The following is a 15,126-nucleotide window of genomic DNA, read 5'->3' on the forward strand; positions in this document are numbered from 1 at the left end:
ACGGCAAGTGTCTTGTGGCGGTCGTTTCAGTTCCCAGGTTCCCTGTCTTTAGGATATACGCAGAATGCCATTCTGCGTTAAACAACGTCAATTTATGGAGTTCCAAGTGAACTTTCCAGGCTTGCTATACTGATGGATGGAAAAAGTTTAATCTTGGACTTGTTTTTTTATCATTTTGATAATTGTTTAAATGGACAGAAAAACCCCAGTCTATAGATTGTGAGGTCACACAAACACACGTTTGGTACATGCATGCTGTACAACAACAGAGATTCTCACAAGAAAGACAGATCCCAATTAAAAAATAAATAAATAAACAATTTGGGGGTGGTGGGGTGCGTCTCTAAAGCTGCACAGTACCATGTATTTCTATATGGGTATTTGGTTGCTGGGCAACTCAACTTGTAATTAGTCATCGCATCATATGCCTCACAAACATGAATATTAATAAGGATAAGATGTTTTGTTTCTAAAGTTATATAATTCACATAAGCATAAGATATGCTTGCTCTATATAAGATGACATCCTTGTAAATGTCCCCTTTGTTTCTAGTGCATTTTTGTTAATTTCTGGGCTGGTCTTTAAACTTTCTTAGCAAATGAATGCTGAGGTGGAAATATTGAACAATCAGTTAAGTAAACATATATCATATTTGGAATTTGCTAGGTTTGCATGTTCACAGTCCATCCCTACAAATATATCTTGAAATTATTATTTTATTTTTCCTCCTTCCCAAACATAAACTGTAATGTTCACTGTAAAGGTGGATATCTGGTAATATACAACTTGTACAATTAGGTTTTCACTTGGAGAAAGCAGCAGGATTTGTGGGTTTTTATTCAGAGTGAAGTTGAAAAAGTCAGTACTCAAAAGGAAAAAAGCAGAGCTGGGTAGCTACCGCTGAACATCTTAACAAAAGCTGCTTCAAGTCCTCCTGCTATTTACATTGTGTACAAAACAATTCGATTTTTCACTATTGGGCGCTTATTCTCAACAGGAGGTTTTAACACATGAGTTGTGTAGACTACACTTCGTGTAGGTTAGCTACTGTTGCACTGAATGTTTCTGCAAGTCTGCATCTGCATCTGCGGCCTCGTCTCGTGCATGTGTTTGTTGCGTCACGCTGATGTCATGTCCCGTGAGCTGTGAGTGGGCGGAACGAGTGGAGGGAAAAGTTTGGGCCCGGAGGCGTGGCCAGCTTAAACTGTGCCCCATTAAAACCACACGTGTGCGTCCGCTGGAATCGTGAGTCCAACAGACAACTTTGTAAAGTTACTGTCGAGAAGGAACGAGCATTACGTGGGCACGATAAGAAATCAGCATTTTTTCAGCTCGAAAATGCCATCGTACGTGCTCAATCCTCTTCTCGATGAAGTCTTTTTTGAAGACGTTTTGTGCAAGGTAAATTATTTATTTGAGTTTGAAGAACGAACGTGAATCTACCGTTAGCTAATTACAGCAGATTGTTAAAATGTTCAGAAAACGCACAATGTTTTGTAGCAGTCCACTAAGCGATCTAGCTTGATAGCAGCAAAGGTTAAATGACGTGTTGAAAACAAGTAACGCCATGCATGTGCGTTTGAGTGATTAATTCAGTGCCAAACTAATTGAATGTAGTTTTGCCATTTTGACAATTCTCTCAGAATTGTCTTATCCGGAGTAGCGTTAGCTTCCTCTGCATGCTGGGTTAAACGTATAACGTTAATCGCATGAGGTTCTTTAGTGATTTATATGCCGTTGAAACTTGTGCCGTTATAAGCAATCGGCCAGTCGTTGTTTGCAGCCAGTCGTTGTTTGCAATAATAAGTTGGCAAATGACGGCTTTAGCATTGTGTGTGCAAGCTAGCCAGCACCATATGGAACACAATTTTTGTACAACGTTGAACGTTAACTAGCTGACGTTATCGAGTTAACAACACGTTTATCCGTTTGCTAGCGATTTACTATAACTGGATGGTATTTGCATGTATTTGTTAGTTGGCTAACGCGTGCGAAACTTTATTGCAATGGCAGTTTAAGTGTTACGGTTATTGTTGTAGTTCTGTAACATGTTTGTGATTTAAGTTTTACGTTAGAAAGTTAGTTTCGTTTCGATGTTTTACCGGTCCTGTAAGCAAACGTCCGGTGACTTTGGCTAGCAAGGTTAAGTAGCTTGCCAACACGAGCTAACTTTATTTCGGCTAGTTCGATATTTTGTAATCTAGTTCGGTAACACGACATGACCTAAAGCCTTAGCTACGTATGTAAAAATCTACCGTTTTGCTAGCGAGTTGCCATGAACGTTCTTGGCTGCCACTGAACTCCTCTTTATCAAGGTTTAAATGTGCAACACACCTGAACTATTAAGGAAATGCATTTACGAAAACAGTTTGCTTAATGCAGAAAGTATCCTAGAAAGTGCCCCCACCACCCCCGCCCTCCACTTTCATACGCCTCTTTTGACAGTCATAGAGCTGACATCGGATTGCGTATGATAGTGCAGAGACTGGCCTCCTAACTTTCCTATTCACACATCTACTGCTCCCGTCAAAGGGATGCGGCAGCATGCATGCACATCATTTTTCTTTGTCCTTTTCAGGGAGGGGGTGGGATATGAATTTTTTTATCCTGTAACAGTTTGCCAGAAATTAAGGGAAGTAATTTATACCCATTTTGTACATGTGGGCAAACACTGTGTTCTTTTCTCATGGGCCTAAGACTTGTTTCATAGTTGGCCCTTAAAGAACATTTAAAACAACAGTGTTGTCAGCACATTCATTTAGACCCTGTTTGTGACATGGCTGGTTTGCTGGTTTCATTGCATGTATTTTTCTCTGACGGCAAGTTTAATTCTGTTGTTTTTGTTTGTGAGAGTCTTCATTTGACACGGAGTTCTTTCCTTTCTCTTCATTCTGGTAGAAGTTTCTCAGCCTCGATCTTCGGGAGCCCCCAAAGTCCCTCCTGTCCGTGATGCCCATAGGGTACAAGAAGGTGGAGACCCCTTGCCCTCTCAGCCTGGGAGGAACCAGTCTCACAGACTCCAGAGACAACGCATCCATGACCTCCAGCCACTGGGGGCAGCACTTTGAGCAGCCATGCCCACCCCTGTCACGGTGGAACAAAATGTCTTTCTGGGCTGAGCGCTCGGTCAGCATGGTGGAGGCCGGCAGCAGCGACCTTCGCTGGCCGTCCGGGGAGGACGGCAGCCCCAGCAGCCACTGCAAGCAGCCCTCCGCCCTGTCCCCCACAATCTCCGGCTCAGGCTCTTCTTCCTCCTCCTCCTCCTCGTCTCGGTACAAGACCGAGCTGTGCCGCACCTTCGCGGAAAGCGGCGTCTGCAAGTACGGCGGGAAGTGCCAGTTCGCCCACGGGGCCGAGGAGCTCCGCGACCTCAGCCGCCACCCCAAGTACAAGACGGAGCCGTGCCGCACCTTCCACACCATCGGGTACTGCCCCTACGGCATCCGCTGCCACTTTGTGCACAACAACGAGGACGACCTGGGCCCCGCCTCCCGGGGCCCGCCCCCCACCTGCGCCGCCGCCGCCCGCCGGCCCCCGCTGCTGCGGCAGAGCTTCAGCTTCGCCGGGTTCCCCTCCGGGCCGCCGCCCCCGGAGCCCTCCCCGCTCCACCCCTTCCTCCGCGCGCCCTCCGCCTCGCCCCCGGCCTCGGCCGACGTCCCCGAGCTGCTCTCCCCGGCCGACCCCCTCTCGGCCGCCTTCGATCCGTCCCCGCGCTTCCAGGCCTCCCGCGAGCCGGCCCGCCCCTTCTGCTGCCACGCCCTGCCACGCCCCGAGGGAGAAGGGTGCCGGCGGCAGCAACAGCAGCAGAGCATGCTGGGAAGCTTTGCGCTGGGCTCCCGGAGCCTCTCCTACACCTCCCTCTCCGATCACGAGGGTGGGTCTGGGAGCTCGTCCAGCAGCCTCAGCGGCTCGGAGACCTCGGTCTTCGACGGCGCCAGCCGGCGGCTGCCCATCTTCAGCCAGCTGTCGGTGCCCGACGACGGCCTCGGCAATGGCGGCTCCGCCTTCTTCATCTAACTCCGCCCTGTAGTTGCACGCGGGAAGAGCTAGCTTCGTGCAGATTAAACACGTTTGTACATTTTTGTGAAGCCTTGATTGTATACCGTTGTATACCTACTGTAACGTACGGGCCATTGCTAGGCGCCCAGGTAAGCTCTCCAGCTGAATGCTTGTAAGCGTTTTTACACACGGTTGAGTAAAAGAGGGAGTTCAATGCTGTTAAAACAACGGGTGGGGGGGGCGGGGGGGGGCGGGGAGGGTTGTCAGACACCTTGTTTTGCTAACCCCCCCTTCCAGGAATATAATTCAGAGATGGGATTTAATCACAGTGTGATTGACACGTTCCTGTTTAAAGAATGGGCTGCTGCAGAAGGATCCTTATTTGTTCTCTCAGACCTGTAAGCAGCAGGTAGAATCAAACAAAAAAGAGGGAAAATTTTGAGATTAAGAAATCTTGATCTAAAAAGCCAAAGAAGAGGTTAAAAAAAAAAAACCGAATATTTCTGTCATGGTTCTCAGTCTGTACATGGGGCTCACACATTTTACATGAACATTTCCAGGGTTTTGATAAAGTTTTAGAGGTGTGCTTTTTTTTTTTTTTTTTTACCCAAAAGGTGTGTTCACCCAGACTGGTTGTCTTGTGTGTGCATTTGTTCAGACCCTAGAATCATAAGACGAGCTGCTTGGCAGATGTTCAGTTTTTTTGTTAAATGGCTAAATAACACTGTCAAAGTTTTATATAGAAGTTGAGCTCAACTTTTTCCCCCCCACTTCAGGGTAAGAATGCTTCTCAGTTCCTTAGCTTGTTCCAAGATGTCTTCACTTTCCAGATTTTGAATAAGTAATGCATTCTTTGCTTACTGACTAAGCATCTAGCTTTTGTCTTGTATTAAATCAACTAGTTACTTGGAAATTAATTGCACAGAATTTTTTTTTTTTTTTTTTTTTTAAAGGTGCATCACGTGGATTTTTTTTTTTTTTTTTTGATCCCTGCATTGCTTTTAAAATCTGGCTTGCCTTTTTACTTAATCAGGAACCAGCTGAAAAAATAAGTGCATACTGTGTTTTTTCAAGGTGCTGTTTAAAAAAAAAAAAAAAAAAAGAAGAAAAAAGAGGGAAGTGGGGGTGGGGGGAGTTAGTCTGGATTGAATTGGACTCCTTGCCCTGCCCCCACCAAGAAAGTTTGATGTCCAACCATTGATTTTACACTGCACATGGTAAAATAATGATATGTACACTGTGTCAATAGTTACTTGTGTTATTGTCAGTGAATAAGTAGATTTGTTTCGGAGTTATTTGGTAGTTGGCTCTGGTATGCTTCTCAGCATTTAGACTTATTTTCTTTTCTTTTTTCTTTTTTTTTAAGTCCACATATGCTGACAAGCTTCACGCTTGTATACAGTGTTAAGGAGAAAAGACGACTAGTAAATTAATGTTTTTAATTTATTTTAATATGTATTTATAGAGAACATTCAGTTATTGTTTGGTTATGTTTGTACTAAGTTTAATATATTTGGGTTTTCTTTTTTGTACCGCAAATAAACATTTTTTTTAAAACCACAAATCAAAAAGTTGTGCTTTTCTCTTGAGGGCAAAGTGTGAGAGGAAGATGGAGAAACGGTCTTGTTAAACCGGTGTTAAAGCTCAGAGCTTAGGCAAAATTCTGGGGTAATCTCATTAACTGCTTGTTTTGATCAAAGCCAAATAAAATCTTAATTGTCTCGTGATGTGACATTAACAAGAGCTTTGCATGCCATAGCTTCACACAGTTGTCCTTATAGGACAACGTTAACTTGCTGTACAGGAATTTTAATCACTTACGTCTGCTGTTGAAATGAGATGTTGTGGCCGTCACTCACTAGGGGGATGTTTTGGCTTGTAAATTAAGTTTCTAAAAAATTTTAGTTTTTGACTGATTGGTGCAGAACATTGCATGTGTGCACTGTGTACAGATTACATTTTAATGGCAAACTGTTGGAGCTTCTCTGCCTGTGTGTGCGTCTACTTACGGACTGGACACAAAACATTCGTTTCAAAGGATAATGAGATTTGAGGGGGTGGTTCCTTTTTGTTGTACTGTCTTTCTGAGCGTCATTGTTATTCAGGTTTGGGTGGGTGGGTGTAGACCAGATTTCATGTGGAGATAGTGGTGGGGGTGGTCTTTGTTTTAGCGAAGTCTTAACACCCTTTGCTCATGCATAGCTATAAAACAAGGCACTGGGATGTCTTTCTCCAGTGCTATCATATGTCCCCCCCCCCCCCCAACTCCTCATCTGCTGCGTCATTTGCACAGGATTTAAAAGGAGCCTGTATTTAGCTCCTGAGACCTGAAGTAATTTTTCTTTTTCTTTTTTTTTTAAATCCTGTTTTAGATTTTAGGCCTGTGAAGTTAAGTTTTTTGTTTGTTTAAAGCTTAAGTTACAGCCTCCCCGCCCCCAATACAGGCATTGCTATGATTTAAAGAGTTAAAAATTTGCTGAGTCTCAAGGAGTTCTTTATTGTGAGGTTTTAGAGATTCTCTCACATTGCCCAGTGAGTTTGCACAAAAGCAGACACATACTCGCAGCCAAGACCCATTTGGACTTTGAGCAGATGGCCACATTCACTGAGACAGCGGGTCAAACATATGGTCCCAGATAAAGGAATCCCTTTCAAATGTAGAAGGGAGGGGGGAGGGTACTTTCTGCACACTTGTACTGTATCACTGCTGGTAGTGAGAGTGAGAGAAGGTGGAGGCAGAGTTAAGCTTGTAGCCCTTACACACATCTGAATATGCAAAAGGATAGTAGACTTGCAATGTACAGCTCAAAATCATAAATTTATTCTCGTGTTTGTCTTGTCAGGAAAACAAACAGGGAAATCGGGGTTTACTTGGAAGTTTCCACGGTAAAAAAAGAAAGAAAGAGTAGACCATTTTAAAGCATGGGAGTTTTTTTTTGCCTGACACCAATCCATGTTTTCGAAAAAATCCCTTCAAAGTTTAGCCGCGAGATTGCTGTCGTGTAACTGGTGACATTGGGCTGGGTCTCGATAGCCTAATGAAACTCTTGCTACCGTGTCATCTTGCGTTTAAAACCTTTAAAACTATGTTTTACTCTAAATTTTACATTAAGACATACATATTATGAAAGCAAAGATATTTTTGAGTAAAAACAGGATGCCGAATACATTGGCTTGTAGCCGCGAAAACAGCTGATGTGACTGGTGACTGATGACAGGTGACTAGCTGGCGAGGCTCCAAAGGACTGGGACTCCGGAGCTACCTTGTTTAAAAGCCGCAAAACTCTATTTTACATTGAATTTGGCACTGAGACGTTTGCCTAGTCTAACAGATCATGAAAGGCAAGATATTAAACGAGTTGCTACGTACGACTGGTGACAAACGGCAGTCATCGTACGTTTAACTTTAACTATATTTTTACTTTGTTTTTTATTTTTTATTTTTTTTACTCCTGCTATGGACCTCTTTTCAGTCGAGTCTTGAATAAAGTTGAAATGAAAAAAAAAAAAAAATGAAATATAGATCACGAAAGCCAATACATTTTTCTAGTAAAATCCGATGAAATCCAATATCTTATAGTCACAAAAGCAGCTGACGTGATTGTGTGACAGGTGACAAGCTGGATATCTTCCAAAAGATGCGAAACTCCGGTGCCAGCTTGTTGTCGCCTTAAGTTTAGCTTCAAAACGATAACGTTATTTCATCCTGAATTTGATTGAAGACAAACAGATAATGAAAGCCGAAACATTTTCGAGCAAAATCAGTTGAAACCTCAGACTGTATAAGTTGAAACCAAACATGGTTTGTAACGTAGGCTAAAAGCCACGAAAGCAGCGGAGGTGATTGTGTGACTGGTGACAATAAACTGGCCAGCTTCCAAACGATGTGATGCTGTCAGCTTATGTAAAAAAAATAAATAAAAAAAAAGCCTCAAAGCTATATTTTTACTCTCAATTTGGCATTACGTCGGATTGTGAAACCCAAGATATTGTTCTATTAAAATAAGTCAAATCCTAAAACCTCAAAAAAAAAACAACAAAAAAAAACTTTTTAACATAAACATCGATTTATGAAATTGTCCTTTGCGACTTCCGATTGATCATGATAGAACGGGTAAAATAGGCTATGTGATTGCTGCTGACATGAGTAGGCTAATATGCATAAAAGCGAACTTTAAAAGTGGAAACAATGTCTCATGTGTCTGGACCATATTTCGATTTAATCACTTTGTGAATTTTGCTAGTGCTGATCACCCATCCATTAGCACTGACATCTTTTCACGGTCTTATATATCCCCGGCTAAGCAAAGACAAGAATGTCAATAAAGGTGTTGCTCTTTCCTGAAATCATTTTCCGTTTTAATTTATTTTATTTCTGGAGACATTTTTATGTGACCGCTAGCCGGACGTTTTGGGAGTTTATGGGCTGAATACCAGAGGGTGCCTCTTTTAAACCAAATGTAGTGATCCTACCACAAGAGGTCAGGAAAGGCACATCCGTTAGTGCGTTCTTGTTGTGAAGTTACGCTTGACAAATTTGTATCTCTTCACAGGCATCTGCTCAACATTTACTGGATAGGCCTACAGCAGTCCACACAAAGAAATAGAATTGTCTTCAATATTACGAGTGTCATATTTAGGGTGACAGGAGTCCACGGAAGACGTGTGTACATAATGCAGACAATAATGGTAGGTACGGTCTGAAAACCCAGTGAAATATGATACGACAAAAACGGGACAAATCTAGAATAGAGTAAGCCTGGACGTGAAAATGGGCTGAAATTTGGGGCTGTCCCGGTGAAACCAGGACGTCTGGTCAACCTAGTCATATTTCAGAGTTTATGCACTATTATAGTGCAATTTCAATTATATCAGTAAGTGAATCAGCCTTTTACAAAGCATGTTTGTTCCTGTAGTTACTACACGTGCCTACAGATTGCACTGGTACGGCTGTTGCCAAACACCTTGCTGGAGGACTGAGGACAGAGCTTAGCATGTGTGGGGGAATTTTTCAACAAAGGGATGGGAGGGGAAGTTGTGCATTGGAATCCTATGGGACAATGACTCTGACTCACTTCTCATTGATGAAGGCAGTGTATGGTTTTCATCGAACGGATTAAGAAGCGCCAGAGGAACGTCTGTTTTTTCCTTTGCAGCTTGCAGCCAATGTGTGGGACAGGCCAGTAGAGCTAAAACACACTGCGGCTCGACTGCCTCTCTCACACCTTTACACCACGGGGCGCGATGACAGGTACACAGTGTTCCATAACAGCACCAGACCCCCCCCCACCCCCACTCCACGCGCACACCCACACAACCCCGCCCCACCCTCAGCCACACATCTGTCATATCCTGTGTCGGACTGCATCACAGGCACCCAGCGAGTCTCTCACTTCCTCTTCCCCTTTCAGGCTTTTCCTTGTCCTCGTTCAAGCACTGTGGGCCCAAGAAGAGGAAGTGAAGCTCAGAATGGTGGTGGCAATGCAGGACAAAGCAGTTCCACTGGCTTAAGGGACGACCCACACCTCAGAAGTCAGGGTATTGGTGTCCTTCTGAAAACATAAGCCCACCATACAGTTTACAGGAGAGACAGAACAGCCGTCACCTAGACAACCTGTGGATATTGAATAACTTAATGTACAACTATAACTTAAAATAAAGATTTTTGTCTGACAATGCCACAATTAACATCGCAATTAGCACTTTGGAACAATGTGCTGTGAAAAAGCAGAGCTTGCAGCTGTACATCGTAAAACAGCAATGCTGCATTGTTGATGTTCAGTTAAAGTTCTTTGTTCAACCCAACCACAGTATGCTTTCTCCTGATTTTTTATAAAATGACAGACTTATGCATTTGTGTTCCTTAAAGAAACCTTTTTTTTGCAAAACATTGCATTCCAAAACTCACAGAGATATGAGTATATTCTGGATGCTAAATCCAGTTTTAAAATAGACTGGAAGTTTTGGGAAATGGTCTTGTGGGTAGATCAAGGCCAATATTTGTATCACAGTGATGACAAAAGCAAAGTGTGGAGGCCAAAAGGAACTGCCCAAGATCCAAATCAGCTCCCCCCCCCCCAATCTGTGAAACATGGTGGTAGGGATGTTATGGTTTGAGTATGTATGGCTGCTACAATTACTGGCTCACTTGTCTTTATCGATGATGTAACTGCTGGTAGCAGCGGCAGAAAGGTGTGCACAGAAGTACATTTTCTTCCCAAGTTTAATCAGGTGCTTCCAAACTCATTGCATGGTGCTTCATCCTACAGGAAGACAATGACCCCAAAAATACTGCCAAAGCAACAAAGCTGTTTTTCAAAACCAAAAAACTAGAAAATTCTTGACTGGCCAAGTCATTCACCCAATCTGCATCCAATTGAACATGCTTAACTAGCCCTCAAAAGAAGCTGGAGGCTTAAGATGGTTGCAGTACAGGCCAGGCAGAGCATCAGCTGAGAAGATACTCAGCACCTGGTGAAGCCTATGGGCACAGACGTCAAGTAGTCATTGCATCTATGTATAAAAAGTACTGTAATTTCTACATGGTAAAACCAAAGTGTAGAAAAATACCCTTAAATAAAATGTTTAACCACATGTGAATTGATTAATAATAGTAAAAATAAAAAATAGCGGAGAGCCAAATCAATGAGAAACATGTCTTTGATGTTATGGAGCTCACTGTATACAGGTGGAGGGGTCATACCCGCAGGTATTCCGAATGGACACCTTTGTAAACTCCTTAGTCCATCCCGACAGAGGTTTGGAAAACAGGAACCGATGGAGGAGATTGCATCAGTTTTTTTTTCTTCTTTTCTGGCGGGGTTCTTCTTGATTATTTCCTTCCTCTTCGGACTGTGAGGATTCCAAACGCCAGAGGCCCAGTTTTGACAGAAAATTGCACAACAAATGTTCTGCAAAACACACTGCTCACGATGTCGTTTTTAAGCTCTCAGCTGCTCTCCCATCAATTCTCTCTTCTGATTGCGTAAGAGGTGTCAATATAGCGGCGTGAGTCATTTCTAAATATGCTCTTTTTTGAACATGTAGAATTCAAGATTGAGCAATTTCTCTGCAGGACCTTTTCTCGTCGACTTGACGGAATCCGTTGAAAAAAAAAAACCCCTCCAGCTCCTGTGTGTGATTAGCTGGATTCCTGGTACTCCGTGAGGAAAGTATGGGGTCAGTGTTTTGAAATGTGAGGCAATAGCAATATATCGCTTAGAGGGATTTTTTTTTTCCATCAGAAGGTCCCTTTCAATATTGATGTGGCATGCTTTAGCTTTTCCAAAGGCTTCTCTCAGTGGAAGAAGTCATGTCAGCCAGCCTGGAGTTTACCGCAAATGTAGGTGTGCCGGTTTAAAGAACTCTGCCTCCTGCCCATTCAGGTGAATTCATTTAGAGAGTGAGCCAAGTTTGGGAAAGATGCCACTTTCAACACTAAAGAGCAACAAGGATGCATAAAGCTGAACCAGCAGTATTTTCATACTGGTTCCTATATGTGCGCACATACACATGCCCACACACATACACACACATGCAGGAACACACACACACACACACACACGTGCAGGCACACACACATGCAGGCACACACACACATACACACACACACGTGCAGGCACACACGCACACACTCACACACACACACATGCAGGCACACACATGCACACGCATGTGCAGGCACACATACACACACACACATACGTGCAGGCACACATACACACACACACACACACACACATGCAGGCACATGCACACACACTCACACACACACACAAACAAACACACATACACAAATATCCCAGAATACATTGGTGACCAAGATGGAGTACGTTTACTTGTCTGAGCTAAGGAGCTGTGACTCGTCTTCAGCTAGTCCAAAATGCAGTAGTTCTTCTGTTCACTCAGACTGAACACAGGAAGCGCATCACTCCGGTGCTTGTGTGTCTTCACTGATTGCCAGCGACTTTTAGAATTTGTTTTTAAATCCTTGCAATTACTTACCAAGCATCACACGATGAAGCCCCTGAATATATTTCTGAACTGCTGTCGCCCTAAAGCAACGTGAGGTCTCTCAGTGTCTTTAACTGCTGGTTAATCCCGAGGACAAGTTTAAAACTAAAGGGGACTGTGCATTGCCTCTCTGTGCCCTGAAACTGTAAAACAGTCTTACTTTGGACATAAGATTATCCGACTCAAAGATCACTTTTTTTTTTTTTTTTTGAAGTTGTGAGGCCCATTTGTATTCTCTGGCTTTTCATCGTGCTTGTGCTCTTGTCTATGCGATGTCATGTTTAAATGTTTGGTGTTTTATTGTGAAGCACATTGTAACACTGGTTTTGAAAGGTGCTATGTAACTAAATAGTTGCTTACTTTTACTTGCTTAAAATGTGCTTACTTTACTTACGTACTTATCTGTAAGACCTAAAGCGCTCTGGTTTATTCTTGATCTGATCTTCGCCCCCTCCCTCCGGTGTGCTAGTGGGACTCTCTTTCACCCCCGCTCAGGGAATTTCCCTCCCGCGCTGCCAAGCTTTCACTTACTTTCTCTTGCGAACCAAACTGAGCTTACTTTCTTTTTCTGGCCTGGGGTAACGCACACGCACATTTTATTTCACGAGTCCGTAGGGCTCTGCAGCTATTTTGACTTGGAATCTCCACCACTGTTGTGCACTTTTTGGAAATGGCCTGTGGGAGCAGTTCTCCTTCCAGGAATCGGAGTGCGGAGAATGATCATTTAGCCAACTTTCCCCCCACGTTTATGAACACTTAAGTTTGCCGGTTGTGAAACGCTTGGAGTGGTACCAGGTAATTCACCACTCACTGCAGACTGCGCCCTGTTCACATAAAGTTTGAGAATGTGGGCATGTGGTCAAATTTAACATCTGCAATGAGGTGGCCCCACTCATACCAAAACTTCAGTTCTTACGGTTCTTCATAGGCAGCTAAGAGGAATTTTTTGCAATCTTGGCATTTGGGACTAGTATCCGCTTGGCACTGTGGGTGTGAAATGAATGCGCAGATTGTGTTGGGGATGGTGAGAGAGATTTGGCAGATTTGGGTCATTGACCTAATTCCATCTGTTCACCCGGAACTTTCACTGTTTCATAAGTGTGACATCGCCCCCCCCCCTATACAATGTATGACCTTTTCTTCAAGCATCAGCAGGAGGAATTTAACAGAAAGAATTTTTTTGACCTACTCTAAAACTCGCAGTGTTATCGTCACAGTGTTTTTTTTTCTTCTTTTCTGAACCGTATTAGTACTGAACTCTTTACCTTGCAGTGTTCTGCGGCTTTATTCATTTACTTCACACCCAGGTGTCGAGGTGACATTTGCCTCTGCCTTTGAAAAGGTTAGGGTTTGTTAACGAAACACGCGGGTCCTTCTGCTGGCCCCGAGCGAAAGGGCTAGGAGCGCGCTGGGTGCAGCCGAACGTCAGCGCGAGCCAAACGGGCCTCCGGACGGCGAGGGGAAGGAAGTGGCCCGAGCTTGTGGAAAGAGACATCGCGTTCTGACACTTCGACCGCTCGAGAGAAAAATCCCACTCCTTCCAGTTCCCTTTACTCCAGATCATAAATATATATATATATATATATAAAAAAAAGTTTAAGGCTCTGTTTTACCTATCCTTTACTGGGTTCTGGTTGGAACAAAGGACTACTGAAATATTGCAAAGGCATGAGGGGGCATGTATGAATTATATGTTCTATTCTTAACAGTGTCGGGCCTACCATGATTAACGGTATATGAGTTCATCCATCTTGCTTAAGAGGCATTCTTTTCCAAAGAGACTCGCAGTGTGTGTCTCATGTTTGACGTACTGTCTTTTTAAACACTGCAGCTGCATATTTATTCCTATTACAATCAGGGCGTTAACCTAGAGTTCTCTCGAATCAAGTCCTGTTAATTAAACACCAACTAGAATCTGTTGCGCTGCACGTCTACTCTTTAAGTACAAATCAAACAACCCTCTTAAATTTAGATAGGAGACTGTGTCTTCACAGACCCTATAATGGGTGGAAACTGTGTCATCAGTCATTTGCTGGTTTCCACCAATTAAAACCACACACTCTGCACACAAAGACACTTTGTTTCAGGTGACTGTTACGAATCAGGAAGAGGTCAATAGCAGATAAATAAATAAATAAATACATAAAAAGACACCCTGGCATTACAGATATTCTGAGAGGTCTCGTTCAATATCCAGATCAAAGTGGATTTACATGACGGTGAGGCCCTTGGACTAAGACAAGACAAAGTCTGTGTCCTCAGTTCCAAAAACCATGATGCAGACAGATAAACAGTCCACTGGATACTAACCGCTTGCTCCTCTTGACTAGCGAGCCTTCCTGTCCTACCGCCATCTGAGTGAAAAATGTTGATACTTTTTAACATGATAAGAGCTAATTTATTTTTATATGTTTCCGTCTTCTAATCGGAATCTTGACATCACTGGGGGATTACGGTAACCGGAGTTGCACAACTCCAGTATTTCTGACGATGCCAATTGAACAGGAAGATACAATCGGCGAAAAACGAAATTTGGCCCAAATATCCGTGCGAAATTGCGTAAAGGGTGTGATGTAAACGCTCGCTGTCTGGCAGTCAGCGCGGTGTTAAGGTCGAAGCTCTGTTTAGACAGGCGTGTGTCACCGCGTAAACCCGAAACGTCAAAAGCCCCGCTCCGCGCTGTTTGTGTCCCTGTTGCTATGAGTGAACGGGCCTTCGCAGGCCAGCGAGGGATCGTGTTGTTTTATCTGAGAAGAGCTGCCTTGTCTCACGCGTAGACATACGGACTGAGATGTGAAAAGCCTGTCGATGAGTCAGTCTCGGATAGGTCCAAGAGGTATTTCAGACGGTGAAGTAATACAGCTAATAATGAGCTTCTTGTACCAATAACGCAACACAGCTAAAATGTTTATGTTAGCCTAGGAGGTAATATTGAGGTTAAGCAACTATGTAACAATCCCTGAACCCAAACCTGAGTGGAAAATATTATGAAGCCATAAAATGAAAAAAGAAGCGATATTTCTACTCACGATTCGACAGCACTAAGGAAATGTGCTTGAATTGAAGAATGTAGTTTATAATTTTTTCTAATCTCTCTTGAACTTGGCTGATTG

General features: G+C 43.3%; 1 protein-coding gene across 1 annotated transcript; it reads left to right on the forward strand.

Moving 5' to 3' along the window:
- The first annotated feature begins 1,205 nt into the window (after window positions 1–1,205).
- zgc:114130 (uncharacterized protein LOC570332 homolog) lies at window positions 1,206–5,571 on the forward strand. The gene is made up of 2 exons (XM_064302277.1): window positions 1,206–1,402; window positions 2,900–5,571. Exons 1-2 carry the CDS (start codon window positions 1,340–1,342, stop codon window positions 4,016–4,018), a joined length of 1,182 nt encoding a protein of 393 aa, XP_064158347.1. The 5' UTR covers window positions 1,206–1,339; the 3' UTR covers window positions 4,019–5,571.
- Window positions 5,572–15,126: the final 9,555 nt, after the last annotated feature.

The sequence above is a fragment of the Anguilla rostrata genome, chromosome 12 (genome assembly GCF_018555375.3).
Source record: "Anguilla rostrata isolate EN2019 chromosome 12, ASM1855537v3, whole genome shotgun sequence".
Lineage (NCBI taxonomy): Eukaryota > Metazoa > Chordata > Actinopteri > Anguilliformes > Anguillidae > Anguilla > Anguilla rostrata.

What these genes read in the sequence shown, in the direction of transcription:
- zgc:114130 (XM_064302277.1), top strand. Translation starts at nt 1,340, where the DNA reads ATGCCATCGTACGTGCTCAATCCTCTTCTCGATGAAGTCTTTTTTGAA. An exon ending in TTGAAGACGTTTTGTGCAAG is followed by an intron (nt 1,403 to 2,899) that starts GTAAATTATTTA and finishes TCATTCTGGTAG; the next exon opens with AAGTTTCTCAGCCTCGATCT.